Here is a 24,492-nt window from a genome sequence, read left to right on the forward strand (position 1 = left end):
AGTTTTGGCCACTGCAGTTGAAAAAACATATGAACCAGTTGTAGACAATGCAGAGTACAGAAATGAAAATTATGATAACTTGTTTTTAGCTAAGAAAGTATATAGCTGAAAGCAGTTTTTTGAAGACTACTGCAGCTGCAAAATAAGGAAAATATTTTTATTCAAATATCCTGGACCATTAAGAGGAGAAACAATTGGCAGGTTATTTTAGACATTATTATAATGTATAATAATTAGACATTAGCAAATCTCTATTATTGGAGTTCTTTTGGAAATACTGAGAGCCATCTTTTGAGAATTATTTCGGTATAATTTTCCCTCAGTTCAAGGGTATGAATGATTGCGCAAGGTATCCTAGAGCCCTTAGGTGATTTAGACCAGATTTGGAGCAAAAAAAGAAGGAATATATCACTGTTTTTTCTTTTCTCCATGAAACTGTGATACAATTTATTCTCTGATCTGAATGGTTGTTGCTCAATCCCTTATTTAATGGAGCTGTTTTATTTCTTGTACATGGAAAGAGTTTGATTTAAATGTAATATATGACTGTGACTTTAGGGATTTGGCACAGTTCTCCAAAGTGCCAGAGCAGATTTTTCCTCTCCAACTGAAAGACCTATCTAAAGATGCAGGAAATCATGTCATTCAAAATAAGTTTTCCTTTATGATTAAAACTTGCCATTAAGGAAAAACACTTTATAGGCATTCCACGAAGATGAAAACAAAAGCATAATTCAAAATCTATTTCCCACGGAATTTTTTTTGGTTGGTTGGTTTTGGTGCTTTTTTTGTGTGTGGGTTGTTTTGGTTTTTTTTCTGTTGTGTGTTTTGGGGGGTTTTTTTGCTTGTTTTTGCTTTTTTTGTGGGTTTTTGTTTGGTTGGTTTTGTTTGGTTTTTTTGTTTTACTTAATATCTAGCAGTTCCCTGTGGACCAAATTAAAACTAACCAAAAAAGCAAAGCATGTAACATGTTCAGTGTCTTGTGATATAAGCAGGATGAGTGAATGAAGTTACAATACAGGTAACTAGTTTTAAGAATTTAATTTCACCATGTACCATATCTATTTTCTTGACTAAGCATAAACTGTATAAAAATCCTATGTGCAAGACAGACCTGTGCGGAACTTTTACATAATTTATGTTTTTCAAGGTACATTTTGCAGCATAAGCATGCATATTTTTTAATCCTGAAAGAGTTATACAAACGTACAGCCCAGCATATCTTTGTATGGGCTAAGGACTAATTAACTGGTTTCGGACTCCAGACCACTTGCATCAGTATCTTTGCTCAGCTGCTATTTTCTCTTGACTTGCAGCAAGTTTCTGCATCACCCTCCTTGCCTGTCTTGTAGCAAGGCCTACCACACAGCAGGGGCTTAAATTGCTGACCCTTGACAAACTAGTGTCTTGCAGTGAAGATGCATTGCCAATAAAACCAATTATTATTAAGAGAATACACAAACATTTACTGTTTGTTGACAGCAAATAGAAATTGGGGATCAGAAAGGAAGGGACCTATTAGCACTATTTTTGTAGCTAATACTATAATAAATTATTTTTAAAATACTGTATTCCCTTTGGTAATGGCATTGTCCCTAGAAGCCTCAGTGAGCTGTTTTTACCCTGAGTATGATATTTATAAAAAAATTCTCATACTGTGTGAGACAATTGAGATAATTACTGACTGGTTTTTTGGGGGGGTTTTTTTGGGTTTTTTTGGGTTTTTTTTTTTGTTTTTGTTTTTTTGGGGTTGTTTTGTTTTGTTTTGTTTTGTTTTGTTGGTTTTTTTTTGTTTGTTTGTTGTTTTTTTGCCTAAATGGTCATCATTAAAGAACAACAAACAAAAGAACTGACAAAACAAACACTCTAATGCACAAAGCATCATTTAGATAAAGTATTTTCTGACACTACTTTTGACAAGAGACACTTGTGCAGTGATGTTGTAGCAAGCCCAATTCTCCTGAGACAAAGCTCTGTCCTGGGGTTCAGGTGCAGAATAAAGCTTTTTGTTTCAGATCCCCAAATGAGAGGAATCCTTCTGTATACCATGAGACCCTGAGATTAGCTCAGTTGTTTAGACCATGGGCTTGACCTCAGAATGGCTCATTCACTCAAGATTTGCATTCTATGGATCCCTTCAAACTCAGAATATTCCGTGAAATCTGTGAGACATCCCTACAGCCTTCAGTATCTAGTATCTCTTTTTGCCATTCAAGAATTTTGAGTTCGTCTTTTCAAGGCGAACTTTAAATGGGAAGAAAAGGACATACACATAAAATACATTTAGGACAACCAGGGGGGTTGTTCTCAGAATATTTTGTTAAATGTCCTCTTACGTTCTTTTTCCGTTGTCAGATCATTTCCTACATTTATCTAAGTAAATTCGTTTGTATGTGAAAAGCTAAAGTAGATTTAGATACATGAGTTGTTCTTGTCAAATTGACTGATAGTTGTGACTTCTTTCCTTGCTTGGCTTCTCTCTTTGCTGAGGATGCAGAAGAAAAGGCTAAGAGAGAAGCAGAGGAAAATGCTTATCAGGGAACAGATGAAAAGGAAAGAGATGAACAGGATGGGAAGCCAGGTGAAGATGTCACAGAAGCAAAGACAGAAAAGAGCAAAGAACCAAATCCTGGGGAAATCAAAAGGACAGATTCCAGTAAGAACCCTGTAAATGGCACTTGGCAAAGTGGTAGGAGCAAACACGAAGCCTATCAAGGGAAAAAGGCAGCTAGGACAGATACGAAAATGGATCCTCATCATACTGTGGGAGAAGAGAAACAGCATGTCCAGAATGGTGAGTTCTCTTCTACTGAAACATAAATCCAGCCCTAAAACCAGTAACTCACTTTAGTGATGGGGGAACCTGATGTTCTGAAAAAGCATTCCTGGGCCCAGGGTCTCTTCCTGAACATAGGCATAGTCACCTATATATGGGAATCAGAAACTAAATTAAATTCCAAGTAGTGTTCTTCTGTAGATGGGGTTCACCATCCCTGCTTGGAAAAAAGGAAAAAATAGCTTTTTCATGGAACTGAAGTAGCCTCTTATGTTACAGAGCATGGAAAGCTGAAACAAAGAACTTGCTTCAATGAACATCGTCATTGCTTGAGTAACTGACAGGAGAAGCCAAAGTTGGCTTCTAAACCCATTTTAAAGTGAATTAAATGCATCTTTGATTTGAGCCTCAGATCAAAATATTTTTCATAACAGAGAATGTTTCTCCACTCTTTTTTTAGGATTTATTTTATCTATCCTTCCTTTGTTCAGTTTATTTTTTTATAAGGACAATCACTAGCCTTTATTTTTTGAGGGTTTTTTTGACAGAAATTTTATTCCAGTTTTTTTAACTTGCTGTGGAACTGAGTTAAAATAAGAAACCTATTCTGCACCCAAAAGAAGGTGGAAAACATGTTTTCAAATTCCATTAAACATTAAAAAAACTTATTAAACCCAACAGAAGAAATCACTTGTCTCTTGGCCATTACACAGTCCTTTCCTGCACAGCTCCTGCTCCCTGGAGCCAATATAAAAAAATAGCATTACAGCCACATGTTGGCCACAAACTTGGCTAGTATCATGCAGCCCAAAAGCAGCAGAAAAACCACTTAGAAGCCTCATTTTAGAAAAAGACTGAATGGGCATTTAGGCTTTGAAAGTCCAGGCTCAAGCAGTTTAGATGGCAGGAGATGCAGAAATTCTGTTTAAAACATTCCTGATATCATTCTTAGGGTTGTTGGCCTTTCCCAGTAATTCCTTTGTAATTAGGGTTTTTTTTTTTAGATTGGAAGGGTTGTGGGATCAAAGCTGTCATTCTCTCCAGTGTATGGGATTTTTCTTCAGACAATGTTACACGCGTGAACATGAATGGGTCCCTCAGGAAGACAAAAAAGGTCACGGACATATGAAATGCGAGTTAGACTGCACCAGACTTTTCTTCCGCAATCTTTTATTTGCATGCTTCTAACAATATGGGAATAAGTGTGCTCGAGTGGTTTTGCTAGTACTTTTTTTGACAATGTATCTCTGCTGCAGGTGTCAAAATTGCTCTGAAAGGAATTATAATGATTTCTGAAAATTAGTGTCATCCTCAGGAAAAGAAATTCTTCTACTTTATTTATGGGATAAGACCTTTAGGAGGAGCAATCACTGCAGAGTCTCTGGGGACTGATGAACTCTTAACATTCATATATCTAGATTTACCACAGCTTCCTTTATGGCTATATGTTAATATCTCATCTAATATATTTGTCTGATTATTTCTCTGCCTCTGTAATCCCTTTCAAAAAGATCATTACAATCATTATTCTGCTGTGATGCTGGCAGTATGACAGGGTAGATATTACATTACTTAAAAGTCCTCTTTTCATAATATTCACTGAAAGTTCAAAAATTGTGTTACCAGGTGAGTTTGAAGTCTCTCTGTCATACACTGCCCTGTGCTTTCTCTGAGAGATCAAACTCTGAAACAGTGCATGTGTAGACGTTCAGCATTTTTTCCTGCACCCACACAGGGTCAAGCAACTTGTTTATGCAATGGTCAAAAAAGCTTTGTTAGCTCATCATTACCATCAGCTGTATGATGGTGGAGGAAATGCAAGAATACTTTTGTGCTTTGCTCTGTGCATATTAGTTTCAGTTGCTGAAGACTATGCCCTTTTTTTTAAAGACCACCTTAATCAAACAGACACCTAAACCTGTTGGATCTGCTCATAACCTCTCTGTACAAAGACCCCAAGTCAGTGGCAGTGTGATTAGCTGTGGAGGGTGCTGGTTGTCCTGTATTATCTCACATTCTTTTTTTCACCCACACAGTGAGCTTAGGAAGATAAACATGAAAAATTTTGAATAAAAACTGAACAGAACATGCTTTGCTTCCATCTTGTTAAATATTTTAGGGTTTAAAAACCACTCCTCTTTTATAGAATGATGAAACTTAATTGGAGAGAGAACTGATCCACTACCATCCGAGAATAATAAGTATGCTAATGGTTAAGGCACATTGTGGAAGAGGTAGATCTCATTTCTCTACAATTTTTCTTTTTTTGAGCTGTTCCAAAAATAAATAACCACTGCCCATGAGTATTTGGAAGGCAGATAATATCCTCTTTAACACTTAATACCTTTAATCTTGATCCAAAGGCTGGGAAGTAGTTATAGTACCAAAAATAGTAATACAAATGGAATAAGCATCACTGTAATACAGCCTCACATGTTCAAAATTCTGAAGTGAGACTTGTACAGCTTTTTGTGTTGAGGTGTACATCACAAAAGGAAAAAGACCCTTCTTGCTGTTTGGATACTGCAGCTGAAATAGCTCTGTTCTGCTACAGCTTTCCATTTAAGTTTTTATTTGATCTAGCATTCAACATTCTCATTCAAATAAGGGATGGTCTGGTAAGGTCTGATGTCTTGGCTGTATGGCTAATAGAGGACCGAAAAAAGAGTCACTCTTGGCTGACATTCCTAGCTTCATAAAATACACCCCATCTTAAGTTGCTATTTTCATTTTGCATGAACCATTGCTCTGCCAAAGGCCTTGATTTTTTTGTTTGCTACATAGACTCTAAAGGCAATGATCAATGCTAGGATGATTGTTCCCTGATACCAACACAAATGAATCAGTGGATAAAAGGAACCTGGTAAGAGAAAATAAGGCAAAATTACAAAGGCATGTTTAGGGAATCTAAGATGGTTCTTTAAAACAGACATTTATGATGAAGCCTTGCAGGTTCTTATTTCTTTGGAAAGGATGAATGTTTCAGACTCTGAAATGAAGCTTATGATCAAGTTTTTAATGGCCAACATACAGTCAGAGGCATTGTGAGTTTGCATATAACTTTAAAAGGTTTTGATAATTAGAAGAAATTTATAAGCAGATTTTGAAACTTGCTTATCTGTAGGAGTTGGATACATTTTTTCTGGTGCTTTGTTCTATTGAAATGTGTTAATTAAGTTCTTTTTGAACTCAGACCTTTCCTACTAAAGAACAATATCTTCTTTGGTGTTGCAATTTCATTGAGTTACAAGTATTAAAATGCTTATAGTGTTTCTTATTGCTTCTTTCTAGGTGAATTAAAGGAAGACAACAAATTGGACAGAAAAGATAAGTGTCGTTTGGGGGATGAATCAAAGAAAACAGATGGTAAGGATAACATTTTCTTGCATTTTTGACACCCATTTTTATATGCAATCTATTGTTTCCTAAACATCTCCAGTTTATTCTAAAACCAAAAAAATTGTGTGGTAACCAGAAGTGAATTAAACAGAAACAGTCATTAGATTTGAAAAATGCCATTGAGCATTATGAGGGAAAATCATTCCTTTCACATAATGCCTAGTACTACTAAGTTTTGCTGGTAAGCCTTATCCATCAAATTTTGTGCAGAGCCTGAAAGAAAAATCCTGGATTATTAGAGTTGCTTAGGAAATGCAGATTTCTGAGATTCTATCCTTCTGACTTTCTTCTGGCTGTATTCTTCTGTCTGTAAGAAAAGGACACATTGGACATGAAGAAAACAGACTGAAAAAAATGCTGCACAAGAGGTTCTATTAAGGATGCTATTGAAAAGGGAGGCTGCTGAAACATTTTTAAACTGTAGCAATCCCAAGCCACTGGATGGTTTCATGGGCATCTGGGAATAATTTCAAGTGAGTCTGAACCTAGTGTAGAGGTCCACAGACATTTTAGCAGCCTCAGCAGTTTGGAAAAACATCTCTATGTTCTGCAGTGTGTTTACACTTTTGCACTTCCTCACCTGTGTACCACAGGCCTATGAGACGGTATCTGAACCCACATTGCTTTAAAGACTATTGATGAATTATTAAGTAGAAAAATAAATGTGAACAAATTTTCTAGCATTTTCTTTGTGCATGTATCAGTGAAATTCACTGAAATGTAACTATTCCTAAATATATATAATACAGTACTTTGTTTTGATGGTCAAAACCATCAAAATTATTTAAATTCCTACTGCCCTAGTAGCAAAGTGGTAAGAAAATATAATACCTCAACTAAACACATAGTAAAATTTCATCTAGAAGCATGTATTAATTTCAGACACATAATCATGTACTTTTTCTTAAGAGGCCCCTTAGTAATAATTGTTTAGAAAAACTCAGTTCTTTTAAGAGGTCATGTTACTTATATACTTGAGTTAAACGTCTGTCAGGAAAAACAGTCTTGAACAAGTACCAATCACAGCTCTTACTGCAGTCATGCAGAAACTAAGCCTAAATACTGAAATAACATGTGACTCTTCAGATTTTCAGGAGTATATGCAGTTCCGTATGTAACTATCAAGACTCCAGAAAGATTAAGGAGCAGAATGACTGCTCTCTTTACTCTGATGGGTGGTGGCTGAGCAGCAGTTGTGCTGGAAGGGTACTTCCCTGCATGACCAGGTGAATGCAGAAACACTGGGGCTTTTTTAGGAGGACTCAAGAGCACCAGCTCAGCCAAGAGAGTAAACCCATGACTCTCTAACTTTGAAGAAAAAGTTGCATTTGAAGGCCTTCACTCTTAAGGTCTTAGAAAGATTAGGGCCATATATTTATTTGGGCTTGAGGACCAAGAAATAAATGTGTCATAGTAACTTAAGATTGAAGATTGAGGATGTGACTTTGGTCTTTGCAAGCTGCTTATCTTTGGTGTTATTTATATTTGTTATCTATTGTCCTGTAGGAGATAGCTAAGTTAATCTCTTTAGGGAAAAGACTAGTACCATGAGATCGATTGATTACAGTGAATAAGCAACTCTAACCATGCAAAAACAATTTGTAGGCAGACTGCTTCTCATTCAGACAGTGTAGAGGCAGATTATAGCTAATTATCTAATTGATAAAAATCAGAAAAAAATACTGTGAATTATGCACCTTACAAAGAAAAACACTGGAATGGCACTTCTGCTTTGCCAAATACTGCACAACCTGTTCTATACATTACCCACTTCAGAGCGAATGTCCTTACCAGCCATGTGAGGGGTGTGGAGAAAGGAACACAATCCATGGATTATAAATAGCTGTTTGCAGACTACTAAAATGTTTAATTGAACATATGCTTTCTCTTGTGCCAGTGCATAGTCTTTCACACGTCACATGCTGGAAAAAAGATTAAAGAATTAGAAAGATTGAGATTATGGCTATAATGTTCTCACCACATGTAATTTGCTGGTGGGTGAAACTCAGCATGGACTTTTTTCAGGGTCAAGGGTACTTGGGTTTTAAAACCTCTGTTTTGTTCTTGGGAATATTTGTATTAAACAGGCCTATTTGTGTATGTTTAAAATAAGAGCTTTAGCTTTCTCACCACTACCCTTTTGCATTAGCTGAAGTCCTGAACCCAACTGACAACACTCTGTCCTACTGCACAGGCATCCTGCACCCAGAAAAGAAAGCTGCAGACAGTATTTTGCATAAATCTTTGTAGGATATGTATCCAAGTCACTTTTAAAATTATATACAAAGGAAGTTATTGTAATATCTACTTATAGGCATATATACATGCCAAAATAATTCTACTACATGGGGAACCTAGTGACTAGTCTTCTTCTCATGTTAATCTGATCTTCATAATTTTGTTGTTGTTTGGTTTTTTTTTTTTTGGTTTTTTGTTTTTTTTTTTCCTGTGGGAGATACTGCTTGTTACCCACTACTGCCCTTTCCCTCAGTTTCAAGAAAATAAATATGGGGATGCCATTACACAAATAAAGATACATACCTGTCAGAGACATCATGAGCACAAGTGTTTCCTGTGGGATAGAATATTGTTAAACCATTTTGGAAAACTGAATTTTCTCATGTGAAATCATTGCTTGGCAAGTATTTGAATGGAAAATTATAAGCAGCCCATGGACATAATTTTTCTTTACATTCCAACCTTTCTTTTTGAAAAAATAATATTCTTTTCTAATAAAACTAACAGCAAATGAAAAAAAAATACTCTTCCCCATTACAGACTTGACATAAGGAAGAAATTTTTTACAGTAATGGTGGCAAACCACTGGAACATTATGTCCACTGAGGTGGTAGAAACCTCATTCCCAGAAACATTCAAGGTCAGGTTGAACAGGGCTCTGAGCAACCTGATCTAGTTGTAGATGGCCCTGCTCACCATTATGGTGTTGGGCTCTTTGGCCTTTAAAGGGTCCCTTTTCAATCCAAACTATTCTGATTGTATGATCCCATGATTAACACTTTCACAGGTAATTTCTACCACATCCTTTTTTTTTTTTTTTTTTTTTTTTTCTCACTGGGAAAAGATGCTGCAATGTTAATGCAAAGTTTTCAGTGTAGCTTCTTGTTTTGGAGGAAACACAGTCAATTCAATCAAATATTACTCTCTCAGCTACCAACTGTAGATAAATATAAAGCTCCCTTTTTCTTTGTTTGTCCTAGGAACTTATTACTCTAGTGGTAATGTGCATGTTTTAGCACGGAAATATACAGGATGTTTGCATTCTTCAATAGCTAGAACATAACAGTGAAAGCCTAATGTGCTCTGGCTATGTCATGAGCAGTACTGCCACCTCATGGTCAAATCAAAGCGTGTGTTTTGACAGATCTGCTTCAGTACTGCATTCTTTTATGCAGTGCAACACACTAGAATAGAATATAGTCACTATAATATAATGTAATATAATACTACATGTAGAATTTTTAATATATGGACTCTATTTCAGAGCTGGAGGTTTTAGCTTTCTTTATTTTGATTTTTTAAATATATAATGTTGCTTATCAGTAGTTAAAAGCTTTTCCTTTGAGTTCTGTACATCGCCTAAGCCAACATGTAGAGCTACCTTTCAGTCTTAATTTTTCTTGATAATGATTTCTCGATCAGGAAGTGAAAATTTCCCTGATTATTAAGTTAAAGCCTTCATTTCTTTCTGTCCCAGTTGTCCCAAAAATAAAGTGGCAGAGTAGCTGGCACAGAATGTTATCTGACAATGCCTTTGGTATAGGAACATGGTGGTGAGAAGACACCATGATAAGGGCTCTACAATTATTCAGAGAGAGTTGAATTAACAGGATTCTTCCCAGCTTCGTTCGTCAAAACTTCTCAACCATTGAATATTGACTGTCTTTGCAGCCTTCTGCAAGATACAATTTTTGTATGTGTCAATCTAGCCAAGACCACTCCATAGCAATGAGCACTAAGGAGATGTCTGATGAAATCCTGCTTATGTAATATTCATGATTCTGATGTTGTTTTAAAACAGGTTGCTCAAACATATAAATAAAGAGCATTTGTCTATGTCTCCTTGAGTGAGGTAAAAAGGTAAATTACAGGTGATATAAATAATGGTGCCCTGTGTAATTCTGCTTTGAAATATAAACTGATCTCTCCATTATTGTCAGAAGTAAAAAATCCCTTTCAGTTTGTAAGGCAAAGACATTATATTTTTCCTTGCTGCTTGATAGTGCTCTGCATATTATGTGTCACAATCCAGCAGTACAGGCAAATTGGAATGAGTAGTCTAAGTCTGAGTAGTCTAAGTCTACTTACTAAAGACAAATTCCTTTCTTTTCTCACTTCTTTTTTATGGCCTGTTACCTGAAATACAGCTGTGGCCTCAAGTTACAAAGAAAGACTTGTTAGCTTCAGGAGAAACTTCTTTGAAACATGAAGGCATTTTGCCTTCCCAAAAGACATATTTCACTGTAATCTATGTCTGCTGAGCAATTGTTCCATAGTACTGCAGGACAGCTGGGGGGTGGAATAGTTTCTGTGCTTTTCAAAATCCTTTTTGTGCTTTTTTGAAAGAAACTGTTTTTCTAATTTAGCAAGTGGCATCTGAAGCAAGCTGGAATTTGCACAGAAGAATGCATTCTGAAGAAGGTTTTATGCTGTTTTAATAGCAGATAAACATGCTCTTTGATGCTAGGTGCAAAATACATTGTTAGTATCTAGACAGGGCAAACAGTACATCACCATGGTATGCCTGCTTGGTGAGAATACAGGGAATATTTAGAAAGGTATCTTTTATAATTATGCAGATGATTTTGCGACATGTCCATTTTGTGTGTGTTTGTAAGTCTTATGGAAAGCACCTGGTTTTCCTTTGAGACTTTCATGTGTCTCTTGTTTAGCCTGCTTTTTATTATTCATAGAAGCCTAGATACACAGTTGTTAGGATGCTGGATTGCTTTTTGATTCCACTTTATATGACAAACTGAAAAATTGGGAGTTCCATGTGTCTTGATTTAGGTGAGTATTTGGAATATTCAAGTGCATGGTGAAAAAAAAATCATCACTGGAGGCAACTTAACTAGGGTTTTTTGAGTAGTTATCTGTATGGGGAACATTTTTCCATGTTAATTCTGGTCCTTTAGATATATTTCTGCTCAGAGATGACATATGGTTGCATTGTTCCTCAGGGTCCTAGAGACATGGAGCAATGTGTAACTTATACAGTGCATTGCAGAAATTGTTCCTTGATTTTGCACCATCAATAATTTATTGCACCAGTCAGGGAATACAGCTGTGATGTTGCTTCTATTATAGTCCTTATCCCGTTTAGGAAAATTTGCCTGAGCAATGATGCATAGAAATTTTCCACTTCAGCAAGTGGAACATCCTCCTTGCTGCCAGCTGCAAGAATTATGTTTGGTACAGTGACAATCACGCTTCTTTTTCCTGATGCAACACAGTCCTGAAAGAGAAACAAGATCATGTCTTCTCATGAGAAGAAGGAAGAATTTGAAATGGCTCTTCAAAAGACATTGGTGACATTTAGATTGCATCTTCAACAACTCACAGAATAGGTAACTTCCAATTTGAGCATACCAGTTGCAGGAACAAGATAGGAGGACTCTTATAAGGTGTGGCATCCCATCCCAAAAAAGCAACATGCAGGTACACAGATACTCATGACTGAAAAGTGTAATCTTTATTACTTATCATCATTAATTGATCCATCACTAGGCTATTAATTATTTTCTCTCCTTCTAAACCACTTTTTTCCTTTTTTCCTAACTTCAAAATCTGGTACTTGCAGGCGATAACAAACATAGAAGAAATTCAACAAGTGTTATCAGTTGAAAAGTGGTTTTTTGAGTCAGGCTAAAGTGTTTAGGAGTTTAAGTGTAATTAAAAACAAGTGACTGTCAAAAACTGAACACATATTGAAAAAATCAAAATGAGAATTTTTGCTTTGAAATGGTGTTTCACATTTTTATCCACCATTAAGTAAATGGTAAACAAAAACATTTTTAGTTAGATGAAAAGCTCAGCTTGATCTTTTATTTTCTATCTATTCATCCCACTACCCTACCCAAACCCAATCTCCATGTATTTCTGCCATGCAAGAAATACACCAATTCCTTGCATCTTACCCAGAGCTAGGCATTATCCTAATTTTTTGTTTTAGTCACTCAGCCAAAGAAGCCCAGTGCTTATTACAAAATTCTAATTCACATATGTGGCAAGAAACTTTGCTGACTTTGATTATCCTTCTTCCTGTGGAAGGTTCTATGATTTGCATGGTACGGTTTTAGTAGGAAGGGCTGGAGGGGTGGCTTTTCTTAGAAGCTGCTAGAAGTTCCCTCATGTCTGACAGAGCCACTCCCAGCCAGTTCCAAGATGGACCCACCCACCAAGGACAAGCCTATCAGTAGTATATGAGAAGTCCTCCCCTGAGGTGGAAAGAGCAGCAGAGACAATGTTTGAAGAACTGATTCTAACCCCCAATCTCCGTCCTCGTGTTCCCTGTGGAGGAATAGATAGTTAAGCCCAGGAAGGAGGGAGAGGTGGGAGAAAGATGTTCTAAGATTTGGTTTTACTTCACATTAGCCTACTGTGATTTTATTAATAAATTAAATAAATTTTCCCAAGTCAAGTATGTTTTACCTGTGACAGTAATTGGTTAATGATCTCTCCCTGCCCCTATCCCAAAGCATGATCCTTTCCTTATATGTTCTCTCCCATGTCAAGCTTAGGAGAGGAATGATAGAGTAGCACCCTGTGTCTAGCCAAGGTCAACCCATCACACAACTCGTCCACCTTGCTCCTTGAAAAGGGCTGGGGTTCTTGTTTCCATCCACAATGGAATATCTCTTTATGAAAATAATTATCTATCTTTTACCCCAAACATATGCAGAGGTTTGAATTATGTTTCATTATCAAATATAGAATAAGATTTTGCACCTAATTTTCTTGGTGGCTTTACCTAGTAAATATCTAATTTCTTTCATACATGCTTAATTCAGGAAATTCAGTAATTACTTTGTGTAACCAAACCTTTGCCAGTGTATTCATTATATTTTTATCTGCTTATATATTTCCATAATATGCTGTTATTTGACTTATTCCATAAGTCAAATAACAGATATTGAACCAAAACTGATCTCTTTCATAACTGATGTTATCCTAGGTCAAGTGGAATGCAAACTGTCAAGCAAACATAAAACTCAACATCAGTGTGAAAAGAACTAGAAATTGTTTAGCTTCATGAATGATTTAGGCACAATTATGTGTCAAAGCTTCAAAACCAAGATACCTTCTATGCTAATGCTATTTCTCATCATAAAAAAAATTGATGTTATGCACTTGAGTCATGTGTTAAATTGGAGTGATGTTATTCAAATTCACTTACTAAACAAATATTCAAAACTTTTTCCCAAGAGCATTTATTCTTGTTTTCCCTGGCTTTAAAGAGAATGCAAGCACCTTCAAATAACATTTTTTTTCTTTGAAAAAATAATCACTCCAAAATTTCTCATTCATTAGACATACTGATAAAAGAGATCAATTAACTTATGATGCATATTTCTTCTTTATTTCATTGACCTTCTGAACTTTGCTTCTGAGGCCTCATATATCTCTCAGGCGGTGGAAGAAAGAAAATACCATACTATACAGAATTTATTTCTTCAAGGTCATAATTATGTTTGAAAAGGCTTTCAAATGGCTTTAGTAGGAGACAGGATCATCAAGTACTGAGAACTGAGTACTTAGATGTCAACATCTTTGTTTTATTTTGAGCACTAGAAATAGCTTCAAAGGTCCTTTTCAGGTGGAAAAGCTGCAGATTATGACTAAGCCCACTTTAGCACTCAGGGAGACAAGAAATACCCAGGTTTGGGGGAAAAAGCTTACAAAAAGGAAAATTCACTCCTTTACATCCTGTAAGATGCTAAGTGAGTCAACAAAGGAATTAAAAAGGAATTTAAAGTGGCCGATTTGGTCTGTCTCAGCAATTGCAAATACTTCTGTCATTTGTGGTGGGAAAGACTGGATAATAGATTATGTGAGATGCAGTTACTCCGACACTATTTCACCTCATTGTGCACTGCATCAATAGTTTTATGTTAATAATTGTTTTATGATATCAAAGGCCATACAAGAATTTGCAATTTCTTTTGTCATTTCACTCAGTGGTTGGATGGAGCTGGATTCTCAGGGCAGCAGGGAATAAATAATAAATAAATAATATATAATAAAGATATTATATATATATAGATAAATAAAGAATAAAGAATATAATATATTATTCTTTATTCTTATATAGATAAATAAACAATAAAGAATCTCATTTTGAAAAACCTATGCTTTTAATTAGTAGGGATAGAAGCTACTTTCAAACACCATGTCAGCTTTGCTATGAACACTTGAACAACCTTACTGGCTTAGACCAAAAGTCCCTTTAGCTCTCTATCACCTGCTTGACAACATTTCATAGCAGACACCTTAATGAACAAAACCAAAATTAGAGCAATGGGTGTATCCCACTACAGTTTTCTGTGTTCCAGAGGGCCAAGGCAGAAGTCAAATCTCTGACTTGGATACACTCTGATGGATTTATCTTCCATTACTTTGTCAAATTATCTTTGGAACCCTGGCACTTTTGTGTACTGGGCACTGAGGCAACACAATTCAAAATTTACATAGGTGTTATGTGATAAATCGTATCTTTTTATTCTTCTCAAATTTGCTGTTTGATAAGTTCCTTTGGTAATTCCCTTCTTGGATTGTGAGAAACAGTGAGTAATTGTTCCCTTTCACATTCTTGGTACCACTAATAATTTAATTTACTTTTTGTTAATTTACTTTTTGTTAGACTCTCTCTGTGACTGTTTCTAGGCTAAAGTCATAGCACATGAACTTTGTGTATTGAACTTTCTTTCAAGTGCAACCCTTTTGCTAACTGCTATGGTAGGATGTAACACTGAAAGTCTGTGTTACACATGTTTTTTGCAATATGACAAGAGAATCTTAGGTTAATGAAAATGAGATAACTTCTCTTTTTTTTTTTCCTTTATTTTCAATAGTATAGTCATGGATAATTGTGCTGCCATCTTGTGCTTCCTTCAGAGTTAAGTATGGTTATAATGCTTCAGCAATTTGAGCAGAGAAAACAAGGACCGTGTAAGAACCTCACACTTTCTCATTCATGGGGATTCAAGCAGGCTAAATAGATGATGAAAAAAAATGCTGAAACCCCTGCCCAAAGACTCCTTAATCTACACCATACTGTCCTGCAGTCTGCATTTAGCATTAATTTTTTTTTTTAGGAGAGAAAAGTGTTTTTTCTTTTAAATGCAATTTGAAAACCATAGGGCTTGATCTTGTCCTGATAGCCTGGTCTGGCACTGGATGCCACTGAGAAATGTCTGTCTTGGTTTAAAATATTTTTTTAAATTATTGGCAGGTGTCTGCCAAGGAAGGTGGGAACCTTCCTGGGATGGAAAATATGACCCCTTCTCTCCAAATTATTCTAACTTTGAAATTATTGTGCTTTCAGGCAAAGACATAGGAAAAGGAATAACAGTTCTATGTGTATGTATATGTATATGTATATGTATATGTATATGTATATGTATATGTATATGTATATGTATATGTATATGTATATGTATATGTATATGTATATGTATATGTATATGTATAAAAAAAAAACAACGGTAGCAACAACAAACTAAAAATCAGAAGCCCAGTAACAGCCTTTCTCTGCGGCAGGCACTTTCCCTTTTGTTGTAGTTATCGTAACAGCCAGCAGATGTGCTGTTGGCTCACTGCCAGAAAGGGCATGTGTGATAGTCCCCCCGTGGCTGCAGGGGGCGCTGTGGCGCAACATCAGCCGCCTCTCCGCATGGCAATGGGGGCTTGGGTGGTGGGAGAGGAGGAAAAGGGGCTCCCCTTGCGAAACTTGGAGGGAGCAGCCGGTTTCAGTGCCTCTCCGGATGGGAAGCTGGTCTGTAGGTGGAACCTTGGAGCAGCAGGCTGTAACAGCAGAGACAACCACGCCCCAGGCGGCAAGCAAAGTGTAGCAAAAACATTGAAGCCATGGCAGGAGTGCCAGGAATCCAGGTGGGTGAGGGGTGTTGAGTTTAAGTGTAGCAGAAACCCCTGAATTAGTGGCAGAAAACAGCAGGGGCAGGGCGACCCGAGGACAAGAGAGAAGATGGAGGGAAGGTGTTGTTTTAGGTTTTCCTTCGGCTCTCACATCTCCTGTGTGATATCCACGGCAGCTGCACTCCCTCAAGCAGCCTGGAAGTGCTCCCTCCAGAGAGGGGTCGGGGGTCAGGGTTCCAGGCTTCCCCTGAGGCACTCAAGCAGATGGTGAGGGTACCTCCCAGTGAGGTCAGGTGAAAAGGTCCCAGTTCAATGATCACTCTTGCTAACAGAGGCTTGCCCACGTGAGGAGAAGCAATGAATGACAAAACTCCGCAGTGGCAACAAATCCTTCAGGCAGCAGCAGTCTGGCACCAAAACCGCAGCCATCGGCCCTCTGATCCCCAGAGAAAGAGAGAGAGGGCTGAGCCCAGCTCCTGACCCATAGCCATGGCTCATGGTATCTCTGCGCTTCCCAAAAACGCTGAGCTTCCCTGCCACCACACTCACTCCCCCAGCTGCAGCAAGACTGAAGCAAACTGCATCCCTTCCCTATCCTAGTCACATCTTTTGTCTCTTAAGTACCCGTCACTCCCAGCTCTTAGGCAACAAATGGGAGAAGTCCCTGAGAGAAAAAAAAAAAAAGGAAAAAAAAAAAGGAAACATCCTGACCTTCAACAGTGTCCTAAGCCCTCTCTGAGCAGTACTGTGGTTTTGGCAGCTGCAGAGGAAGGGGAGGAGGTAAAAGCCAGACATTTATCTGGAGCAGCAGAGCTGGCCACGATCAGAAGCAGTGCTGGGAGAGGTCAGCTCTCCACTTCCAGTTGGTGGAACCAGTATAGTAATTACAGATCCTCTAAACAGAGACAGACATAGTTCTCCCAGGATTTTAGAAGCTGTGGGAAACTTAGAGAGAAGAATTCAAACAATTATTATCTCTTTCTGTAACCATTGTTTATAGATATGGTTCTTCAGAGTGTGCTATTCATAGTTCACCAATAGTGTGAGAGAAGATTCCTACAGGCCAATCAGGTCTTAGGTCCCCCATTGTTTCTATAAGAACTGTAGATTTCTAATAATAAAGTGTCTTTTCATGCTTTCTGAGGATTGAGTCTCTGTATCACCTTTGGCTGTCCCCGATACCCCTTTGGTGGTAGAATTAGTACCACATTTGTGAATTATACTTGGTGAGGAGCAGGAGTCAATACAGAACAGGTGTTTCTGAGTTAGTTTAAACTCTCACCTCAGTCTAAATGCTTCTGTGTGTCCTCCAACTGTGTTGAGAGAGCAGATTTTGAAAGTTTGATCAGGAGCAGATTTTGAAAGTTTGAATTAGACAGGCAGAATAAATGCCAACTGTTAAAATGGAAAGCTCTTCTAAGACTTTGGACTCCAAAACATAATTAAGAGAGATTAATTACTGTGCAAATCTGACAGTCAGCTTCCTTGCTGTACGGGTATGCTTATACACTAAGTAATTATGTGTGAAGAAAAATATGAACTGCGGTGTAGTTTCATTTCAGTATGTCACTCTGTACAGATGTATAGCTTCATAGTCCAGCAGACAAAAGTTAAAAATGCCTTGGTATAAACTAGAAACTGATAGCAGAAATGGACTCACAGTGGGTGCTGGTATCACAAAATGGAAAAGTTGTAGAAGTCACTGACATTCACATTAGCAATCAAAGTGAAGGCCAGTACTCAACTTTGACAAACAATATAAATTCATCAGAGACACTGAAGGACTGAGATGTGTATTCCGGCATGGCTATTTCAGATAATGATAATCAATATATGCTAAGTCGACTGCTTAAAGTCTGGTGTTCAGAGCACTGCACATTCATTCTTTTTCCTCTTTCAACTACCTCTGTTGATACATGCTACTATTTGCACTAGAGCTGTTGTATTTAAATAAGAGGCTGAATCCATCCAAAGCTAGGGTAGTTGAAGGAAGTTCTATTATATCCAATGGGAAATTTGGCAAGGAAACCAAAACATCTGCTCCACCAAGCAGAAAAACAATTCAAAGCAAGATCTATGTTGCTATGTTCTTACTGGAGCTGATGATGTAGCTAACAGAAATAAAACTATCAGAGAATCATAGGAAGTTAAGGGGTTGGAATGAACCTTAAAGATCATCTAGTCCTAACCTCCTCTGCCATGGACAGGGGCACCTACCACTAGACCAGGTTGCTCAAGGCCTTAGTCATCTGGCTTTGAACACTGCCATGGCTGGGAGATCCACAGCCTTTCTGCATTGACTCAGTTCTCCACAGGCAGGGAACTTCCAGAGAATGGAGAAAACTGCATTTTGCCTTGCTTCATTAACTGTGATGGGAGGGGTTAAAATCTTGTAAGTGTGGAGGGCATAGGAGGAGAAGCATGTGTTAGGTGGTATTTTGAGCTCTGTTTCAGATCCCTGGTGTGATTTAGCAAATCCTTTAAGAAGTTCTGAAATACACATACTGCTCAAATATGTCATTTAGTCCACCTGCCCCAAATAATTACCCTTCCTTCTGGGTCAGTCTTTTCTCTTTAAAATGTGGCTAATTTTAAGTGTCATGGGATTGTTATGATCCTGTTAATGACAGTAAATCAGGCTGAATGTTTCAGTTGGGAAACATCATGGAAATGTACTACTGTTGTTAAGGCTGTTACTACTCCCTATGGTAGATTATGCTGGAAATGTGACAATTCAGTCTAAATAAATCAAATATAATGCTGAAAGCCTAATTCTTTAAAATGGTGTCTTAGAATTGCATCAGTGAGCAAGATTTTATAGTAGCAATTTACAGGGGACCATCCTGAAAGGAAAGGTTCCCCTGCTATCTGTGTGGTAGCACACTAGTGAGTTGAAAGATACCAACTCATTAGTAGATCTGTGCAGCCGCTGTATACATTCAACACAGACAATGCAGTCCAGCAGTAAAGATCTTTGTTTTGGCAGTCCTTTTTCTCCTTTGCCCAAATGCCATTAAAAAAAAATAGATTATTGAGTGCAAAAGAAATTGGTTTCCTGAAGGAAACCAAAAGATATTTTGATGCAATAGTGTCTTCCAAGGCATGCCCAGCCCTACAGGTAAATTCATCTCTCCTTGGGCTTAATGTCCTTGGTTGAGAGACTCTTTCAAATGTTCTTTCAAACTCTGCTGATTTATGCATTGTCAGAATTACAGCAGGTGCTAGGTGTACTCAGGGAGCTAGTTAGAACAGCCAATATAGAGTAAAATATTTATGTTCCTGTTTGAAGCTTTTTCAGAGGATTTCTAGAGATGGTTATGACATGAATTGGATTGATTGTTCTCTTTAATTAGAAACTGTCAATTTTCTTTAGAAATAACAAAAAATTTTCTTGTCTATACTTCCTTCTCAAGGAGATCTGTTTATTGTGAAGATGCATTTATATAACTTCATAGAAAACAGTTATGTTTGTACATTCAGGATAATATTAGTCAAACATAACCTAATTATGAGTCCAAGGGATTATAAATGACAGAAGAGTCAAGCAGATTGTAAAATTTACATCTCTTGTTATATCTTTGGTGCCTCTCCATACTTAAGGCTGTGTTTTTCACTGAAAGCTCAATGGCAGCAAACAGCTTTTAAAATGTAGCATTTTGTGTCTGGAGCATTTTCTTTTCTTCATTTCAAACCACACGTACAAAGTTCTTGCCTTCATAAGCAAAAAAGGTACTGGAAAAGCTGTTGATCAAAGATTATCAGAGAGCCCCACAGCAAAGAAATCTATTAAAATCTCTTGATCTAAGCATGCTGGACTCTGTTATGTGATCTTCTTGATTCCTAAGTTTGAATTCTAGCTGATTAGTCTGATCATAGTAGATTTCCATTTGTTTAGGATAGAATGATATTTCCAGTTGTGCCTGTAAGAGGTATTGTCTTGGCATGCCTCACCCTTCCAACAGTTAAGCAAACTTCACTGCTTGCAGAAAATGAGGCTGTCTAAACTGATACTCTTGTTTTACTTTTGCAGATTATCTACCCCTTGGACAAAGTGGAGAAAGGCAGCATTTGACACTTTTCTATTTATTTTTCTTTTTTATTTTTCTTTTTCCAGGTATGGAAGAGTAAAAACATATTAAAAAAGAGACTGCGAATCTCTTTCACCATTTTATCTGACCTTCTTCCTTCCTGTTCTACTCCTGCAAAGACCAGATTCTGAGAAAGGCATTAAACAGCTTTCAAAACACTCCTCCTCTCACTGGCTACTTCACAGCTAATGACTCTGGTTCAAGGGTGGAGGCCTTGTTTTTTTGGTAAATTTTGGTTTTTTGTTCATGTATGTATGTTTTTTATTGTTGTTTTTTCTGGAAGGTTTCTTGTTAAAAGGTCAATTTGTGATTTCAATATGTAAATGGTTCCATTTTTCTGGACAGGTCAAGCAAATAGACAAAAGTATTCTTCAAAAGCTGGTTTTGCCCTTTGCTATGCCTCAGCTTGTGAAACCAACACTAGGATGATGCAAAATAATATAAAAGACAAAAAAATCAAAAATTTCTTGATAGTAATTAACTTTTTCTTTCAATGAAAAGCCTTTTCCAATTGCTAGGAGACAGAATTTGACATCAGTTTTACCCCTAGAGAACCTTTTATTAATAAGAACAGTGAATTTTTAGAACCATTTGACTATTTCTTGGGATTTGATATCTTTCACACATAATACAATGATAGAAAAATGGTTTTTTTTCTAAACAGCAGTCAGACTCCATCAACCCTTGATTATGTTCTTTTTTTGAAGTTAGGAAAGGAATAACCAATGAAAGCAATATTCCCTTGGGGCAAATTTTGTTTGTCAGACTCTGAGCACGTGTATTAATGTATTGTGTGATGTGCCTGTGTAACCTGATATTGCAGAAAATTATCTGTTTCCCACATTTTTTCATGGCCCACTAGTAGTAGCTGTTTGTCTGACCTGAAGATTCTAGGAGGAGAGGAGCCTCAGGGAATCACATGGATCAGTTCTTACTTTCATCTCAGTTTGATTTTTCATCACTGACTGAATGGACAGTCCAATGAAACGGAAAAGCATTGTTGGATAAGAATGGATAGAAAAAAAAATCAAAATAAGAATGTATGAGGAACATCAAGTAGGTTTGTGTTGCTGGCTTGGTATCTCAATAGGAATCCAGTTAATTGTAAGCAACTTTTCCTGTTAGTGTGGAAGTCAAGACATACATATAGATACAATATACATATACAATACATACAACTATTTTTGCTGAACAGCTTGCTGTTCAGGATGAGATCTTACTGTATTACTCATATATGAATTTCTTAAGGAATCATACTTCTGTCATGGAACTTTTCTATGTAGAGAACATGAAAAGTGTTGGGTTAGGAAGGTAAATATTAGTATTTTCTTTTCATGTTCAAAAGCCCAGAACTTAGCAATCAAAATTTGGGTCTCTGTTCCTTCTTAAACTGTGCATATATAGGGAGAAGCATCCTGTGATACTAGGAAAAATTACAGCAGTAAGCTTAGACTAAATCCAGATTAAAAGTGAACATATTAATACTTAAGAGTGTTTAGTATTTGGGATTTTCATTATTGAAGCTAGAGATTTTTTAAGGGTTTTTTTCCTACTTCAGTTTGAATTTTTTCAAAGCCAGAGATTTATATTATGTTCATGCTGTGAAAAGGTTGCACTTCAATCACGTGTTTTCAGAAATAAGTACATAAATAATTCCTGAAGTTTTTGGAGCTCTCAATTGGCTTCACGGAACCAGCTCATTTTAATGAAACAGAAGGGGAGATAGCATTCCCATTTGTGAGTTTGTGGTTCAATAAATGTAAATTTTTGAGGAAAGTGAAGGACTGGGAGGACTGTGGCTCCACCATCTACACTGAACACATTCCATGTTGTGGCAGGCTGTCACCTCTTAGCATTTTTTTTACTCCTCTTTTTGCTCCTCCATCAGCATTCAACTCAAATGAGAGTAGTAGAATATGAATTCCAGCCCTGAGCAGGTTCTTTGAAGGCACACTGATCAAATAACAATGATGCTCAACTAAATACCACAGTGGTGACAGTCTGTGCTTAGTTAGACTTCTCTGTGGTGTCGGAGAAGAGTGTTTGGTCAGAGGTGCAAAATGATTTAGTCAGTGGGTTTTGTTACTCTTACCTTTTATAGTAGCTAAAGATGCCTTAGATTAGGCACACTAGAAAAATAATGTTTAAAAAAACCCCTATATACTTTTCTTCATCTCTTTCTGATATATACTTCCTTCTTTCTTTCTTTCTTTCTTTCTTTCTTTCTTTCTTTCTTTCTTTCTTTCTTTCTTTCTTTCTTTCTTTCTTTCTTTCTTTCTTTCTTTCTTTCTTTCTTTCTTTTCATAGCTGGTCAGTCTTTGTTTATAATGCACTGGCACAAAGGTGTGAAATCAGGCTGGAAAACGTTTTTCCAAGATTATTAGGGTAATTCACTATTGGAAGGAGCTAGTAAAGGAAGTGGTGGATTTGCTATCTCTTGGGAGCTGAAGATCAGACTTGCCATTGAAGAGAGATGATGTAGGGAAAGTTACTACTCTCAGCACACAGATGCACAGCAGAATGCTTTTTAATACACAGACAGTCAGAGATAGGCCTCCTTCTTTTAACTTATTTGTGTAAGCTACAGTGGATTATTAGCACTTTTTAGATTATTTTTGTTGTCATTTTAAAAAAGAAGGGAGATCTATTAGCTGGGAAAATATATCAAGTGAAAGTGAAATCTAGAAATAAAAACCCCACAAAGAGACTGTGCCAGGTGAAAGCATCTATTGTGGGATTGCCTCCTTACTTTTCCCCCACACCTTCCTGAAACACTCTGTAGCCTTGTGCTGGTGCATCATGAGCATATATGCATACATAATGTCTGGGTATTTTTGGACATCTCCTAGTTAAATTAGAGATCAGCCACTGTGCAAATGTGTAAAATAATAATAAAATATAATTCTCAAAAATACATAGATGCTTTCTCTTATTTTATTCCAAAGGAATCAATCAAAAACTGGAAAAGAATTAGGCATTCATCAGCTAATGGCCTATGTTTATAGTGTGAGAAAGGATTTCTGATTTTGTATATTTACCTCACTTTTGCAGTTGTATAGAAATTACATTTTCAGATGCCTTTCTTTCCTATCCTCAGTAAGACTACACAAGCAATGAATAAGCCAAAAATTCTTCAAATATTGTGTCCATACATTTGCCTCATGCCGAAATTTCACAGAATTATATGGGAGAACCCATCTGTAGGCACAAAGGAGACAGTGCTTTTTGCAGAGGGCAGCACAGGCTAGGAAGCAGTGTGATAAAAATTACATTCTTCCACCTCTGCACAGAGACTGCTGGTGCTCTCAGAAAGCTCTGCCTCGCTGAAAGAGTACCACATGTCATCTGCTTCCTAGAAACTGATGTATAGTTTGAGAGGGAGAATCCAGGCACTTTCCCCTCCTAAAACAGAGAGGATGCAAGTATCAGGGTTTTGTTCTTTATCTGGGGCCTGGTGTTCAGGGAACTAGCAGACCTTGGACTCATGGTGACATAGTGCTTGGATTCCTGAACACACTATAGAAAAGGAAGTGTCAATATGTGTCGGAGTCTCTCCCAGGTCAGGGTGACCCCAAAAGGTGGAAAAGTCTCTGCTCCAACCCGTGCCTTCAAAGAAAGGCTCAATAGTTTTCACTTGTCCGGTCTCAAGGTTGTTTATTGTAAGTTATCTAAAATGTTTTCTTCCTGAGCTGCCGAGGTCTGCTCAGCAGACCAGCCAGAGGCACACTCTCCGCCCCTCAGGCTGGTGGTATCTTTTATACTAAAAACTACATGTACTGTATTTACAATTCCGTTCCAATAGCTATCACCTATGTTAGACAGTCAGCTTCTATTCTGTGGGAACCCAGGACATCCCTCTGGGTGCCCTGGATGGCCAGAGCCGCTGGCAGGGGGCTCTGAGACCCTGGCATGCAGCCAAAGACACACGTGGGGTTTTGATTTTAGCCCGTGGAGCAAATTACTAACTCTGTATGAAGAATTACAAGCCACACACACAAGTTTAGATAGCATAGTAGAAGTAATCACAAAGTGAAAGGAAGGATTTTTGAGTGCTGTACAGGGGAGTTTTAAGCCTTGTATGCAGGGGTCCAAGTTTTGTACATGGGGGTCAGGGGT

The 24,492-nt window shown here is 37.3% G+C and overlaps 1 protein-coding gene across 2 annotated transcripts in view; it reads left to right on the forward strand.

The window, feature by feature from the left end:
- Nucleotides 1–23,974, forward strand: part of PDE1C (phosphodiesterase 1C) — a 351,275-nt gene extending 327,301 nt beyond the window's left edge. Inside the window, exons 16-18 of one of the 2 annotated variants that reach the window (XM_038125944.1) lie at nt 2,498–2,794; nt 6,068–6,142; nt 20,403–23,974. In XM_038125944.1, the coding sequence (XP_037981872.1) occupies nt 2,498–2,794; nt 6,068–6,142; nt 20,403–20,416 (386 nt within the window). In that variant the 3' untranslated portion in view covers nt 20,417–23,974. The remainder of the gene's footprint in view (nt 1–2,497; nt 2,795–6,067; nt 6,143–20,402) is intronic. The other variant, XM_038125952.1, reaches the window with a different exon arrangement.
- The last annotated feature ends 518 nt before the right edge of the window (nt 23,975–24,492 follow it).

This window comes from Motacilla alba, chromosome 2 (assembly GCF_015832195.1).
Source record: "Motacilla alba alba isolate MOTALB_02 chromosome 2, Motacilla_alba_V1.0_pri, whole genome shotgun sequence".
Taxonomy (NCBI): Eukaryota; Metazoa; Chordata; class Aves; order Passeriformes; family Motacillidae; genus Motacilla; species Motacilla alba.